General features: G+C 35.4%; 1 protein-coding gene across 1 annotated transcript; it reads left to right on the forward strand.

Annotated features, from left to right (window-relative positions):
• The first annotated feature begins 1,246 nt into the window (after window positions 1–1,246).
• Window positions 1,247–2,627, forward strand: LOC125775484 (putative uncharacterized protein DDB_G0290521). The gene is made up of 4 exons (XM_049446142.1): window positions 1,247–1,264; window positions 1,335–1,527; window positions 1,577–2,023; window positions 2,410–2,627. The coding sequence occupies exons 1-4, from the start codon at window positions 1,248–1,250 to the stop codon at window positions 2,524–2,526; spliced, it is 774 nt and encodes a 257-aa protein (XP_049302099.1). The 5' UTR covers window position 1,247; the 3' UTR covers window positions 2,527–2,627.
• The last annotated feature ends 1,347 nt before the right edge of the window (window positions 2,628–3,974 follow it).

Raw genomic sequence — 3,974 nt, forward strand, 5'->3', positions numbered from 1 at the left:
TAGACAATTTCACGATTTTAGGCGAATTTCCGAAATTTCAAGGCCGAGGTTCGGATTGAAGATGCAATCCGGTCTCAAAACAAAAAGTTGCATTGGAATCAGGAAGTACTAAGGCAACTTTTCCGCACTATTAGAAATACCGAATCGAAAAAATTCCGGAATCGACCCACCCTAGTGCATACGGCACACGATTACTCCCCTATTCTGTGCACTTGTCAAATTAATAAAATATTGACAATTAACGCAAATATTTATCAAGCGAGAAATACTTTGGTATTCTGTGACAATCTTATTAAAAGTAAAAGCTTCAATTAGCAAAGCTTTTCCCCACACGTGTGGTGAACAAAATAATGTAAATAGCAACAGCAAGCAATATGCGTGCATTCAATTGCTCTTATGGTGTTTTTTATTCCAAATTTCTGAAATGTATTTCAAATAAATTTGCTTAAATTAGTATATTATAAATACTTGCCCCGTTTTTATAAAATTTTGTTCCTCTGTTGAACTGTAAAACTTTATTTCTTCCCCCTTAACCTTCACAATAAGTTTTGCTACAGCCCTCTCGAAATGGACGACTGACTATGGGCACGTCAACTTGCCTTGTTATCTACACATTTCTGGTATGAGCCGTGTCCAAAGAAGTTCAAAGCTGCTAGAACACTTACAGTTAAAGGTAGTGACGTTTTTGTATCGTATGCTAGTTCATCTATCAGCCGACGGCAAATTTCACGAGTTAATCGAAAATTTTGCACAAAGGTATTCTCGCTCACAGAAAATCGTCGCGTAAACATTTTAAATACAGCGCGCGATTCCTATCCTCACAATTTTCATCTTCGTTTAACAATAATAACAAAAGTAAAATATCTTCCATTTTCACAACAAGATGCACAAACAGATATTTAATTCATAACGAGCACTGTCAAGAGCATTTGACATCTTAACAACTTATAAAGAAAATAGCTTTTTATTTCAGACACAGAATACGAAATGCTTGATAAATTTCAAATTTTGACAAATTGTAAATATGTTAAATTTGTCAAGTGCACAGAATAGGGGTGTTACAGACCGATTCTGTGCACTTAACAAATCATTAAAATATTGTTTATTTATCAAGATTTTTATCAAGCCAAAAGCTTTTTGTTATTCTGTGCAAATATTGATAAAACTTAAAGCTTCAGTGTGAATCGCTTTTCACCATATTGTGGTGAACAAAATAATGTAAACAGAAATCAGCTTTTTAGTGCGAAATGGATTCTTCAACAACGTAAGTATTCATTATTATTAATAGTTAATTTTAAAGAAATAAATGGTTTAATATTTAATTCAATTTATAGGAAACCAAAAAACCAACGTGCTACGCACGAACAATTAGAAACTTACGTTTCATTTTGCCGGGCGCATCCGGAAATCGGTAGAGGAAAAAATACGCCAAAATCGCCTCGACAAATGCAGGATTTGTGGCGGCAGCTGGCGGAGCAGTTAAATGCGTGCAGAGGGCCATCTCGTACTGCAGCTAAGTGGAAAGTGGTAATTCGTCTGATATTTTCTACATTTGTTAAATGATTTTGATTTACAGACAATGGGTGTTTGGAAGAGCCAACTACGTACGCGGGCAAGGCGCTTAAAAATGGAGCAGAGGCTCACTGGAGGAGGGCCATGTGGCAAGCCGTTGACCGATTTCAAGCAAAAATCTTTGGCAGCTTTTGGATCAGTAGCTGTGGATGGAGTGGAAACTATTGAAAGCTTTGGTTTAGGGCTGTCGCGAAAACAAATTATAGAATCGTGGATAATTGAGTGTCCAATATCATCTACTGAAAGTAGACTGCCTAGTTCAGCACCACTGCCAAGCCTATTATTGTCGCCAACCCCACTACCTTCGCCCAACCCACTACCATCGTCAAATCCACTATCATCGCCAGGCCCACTACCATCGCCAAACCCACTGCCATCGCCAAACCCACTACCATCGCCAAATTCAGCACAATCTCCATATGATTCACCGTTATTTAGCCCCGATAATCAGGTATGTAATTTCTATTTTATTCTACAATGTATCCAAGTACATAAACCCCTGGCCACTGGTTAAACGCAGTGGCTTTTTTTTCTTTTTTTGGGTTATTTTTCTTTTATTTATTCGCAAAGAAAAACCATATGAACCCAAGTTTTTAGCTTCATACGAACTTTTTAATAATTTAACAAACTTTAAATTTGGAGCCCAAGAATTCGCACCAATATACTCGTATCTATATGAGTACCTATACATAATACATAGTTATGCATATATGTATATGTACACATATTTGCATAATGCATATGTATTTACATATGCCCATATATATATATATATCCATACATACAAACATACATATGCCTTTACGTAGTTTTTAATAAATATTTTTTTTTTTTAAGATTGACACCGATTCGGATGCCAGGGCATCACGGCCATCACGAGGGGAGCGCAATAAGCTAATTAGTACTCTTATTGCTAACATAGCAAAGAGGAATGCTGCTGAAGAACACAGGTAAAATCGTGAAGAGGAACAGCGTCGGGAGCACCGGGAAGTAATACATGCCATCCATGACCTAACAAGAGTTGTCGCAGAGTTAATAAATGTCATTAGAGTTGGAAGACTGAATTTTATATTTTTTTTAATTCCTTATTTTTCAAATTTTAGTTATCTTGTTTGTACATATCCATATGTATGTATGTTAATGGACTTTGTTTTTATTAAAATAAATTATTCAAACTAATGAATTAAACTAATGAAACAATGTTGTTAATAATTATATCTGGTTGTGTTGTTCTGTAGCTGAAGATGTCGAGACTCAGACCGAGCAGCTTAGCATGTGCCTGACACAGGCTATGCAGGGGTTACTTTTAAGTGCGGTAATGTGTGCTTCTGTTTAGATATTCTGTTTACATATGACTTGTGTATACACATATTGTTAGCAGTCGTTATATTGTGTAATAATAGAAGGATAATGTAACAGGAGTAGGTTAATGTGTAATGCCATTGTGCAGTGTATATATGCATATTGTTAGTAGTAATGTAGTGTATAGTGTAATAATGTGTTAAAGTGTAGATATATATCATTTTCTATCAGAATTTTGTATAGTTAAGGTTCAATTTTAGTTCTTGCCCATGTTCACTGAAATTTTAAATGAATTGAGTTTAAAAGGTGAAGAAAAATAAAGTGTTAAAGAAATAAAATCAATAAATTCAATAATTTTAAATATTAACAATAATTAAAATAAACAACTCGTTTGTTTACGAAGGTGCTTTTCACGGAGATCGTCTGGAAGTTGAAGTGCGGTGAGATGATTGAGTGGATAGGCTGTTGCACCAGCTAAAAGTTTCTCAGCAGATGTAAGGCAGCCTATTACCATTTATTTCTTATTGGACTTTGACCCGCAAAAAGGAATTTGGAAAAGTCACTACGTAGTATAAGCTTTATTGTTAGCCAATACAAGAACCAAATTGTATTTGCGTTCTTTAAGTTAAGCTTTTTTACCTGTACTAGGCTAGCCTAAAAGTATACAACGAAACATAATTGGCAGCCCTAGCTGGTCAATGGCGGCGAACATGCTGCCTACGGAAAAATGTGACGAAACTTTCAAGTGTCATTCTAATATAAAAGTACCTAAAATTGTAATTTGTATTGTTTGCGAAAGTGTTTTTCATGAAGGAGATTTTAACAAGTATAAAAGTAAAAAGGGTCTATATGTCGGTAAACGATTAGTGGTGTGTTCTGATCATAACATTGAAAACATTACCTCTGCCGACCACGCCAGACTTGATGAAAACGCAAAGAAAATTATCGCACATGTAAAACTGCGTGAAAAAGAGGAGCTTAAAACATGTCTTAGTGCTAGTGTTTTGGTGGATACATCAAATCCTCAAGAACTACTAAATAAAACAGTGAGGAATACTGATGAAGCCCAACTGATCAACGACAAAGTGGAAATTGAACTA

The sequence above is a fragment of the Bactrocera dorsalis genome, chromosome 1 (assembly GCF_023373825.1).
Source record: "Bactrocera dorsalis isolate Fly_Bdor chromosome 1, ASM2337382v1, whole genome shotgun sequence".
NCBI classification, from domain to species: domain Eukaryota; kingdom Metazoa; phylum Arthropoda; class Insecta; order Diptera; family Tephritidae; genus Bactrocera; species Bactrocera dorsalis.

Coding starts and splice junctions, on each gene's coding strand:
- LOC125775484 (XM_049446142.1), top strand. Junction 1,528..1,576: donor CTGCAGCTAAGTGGAAAGTG/GTAATTCGTCTG, acceptor TTTGATTTACAG/ACAATGGGTGTTTGGAAGAG. Junction 2,024..2,409: donor TATTTAGCCCCGATAATCAG/GTATGTAATTTC, acceptor TTTTTTTTTAAG/ATTGACACCGATTCGGATGC.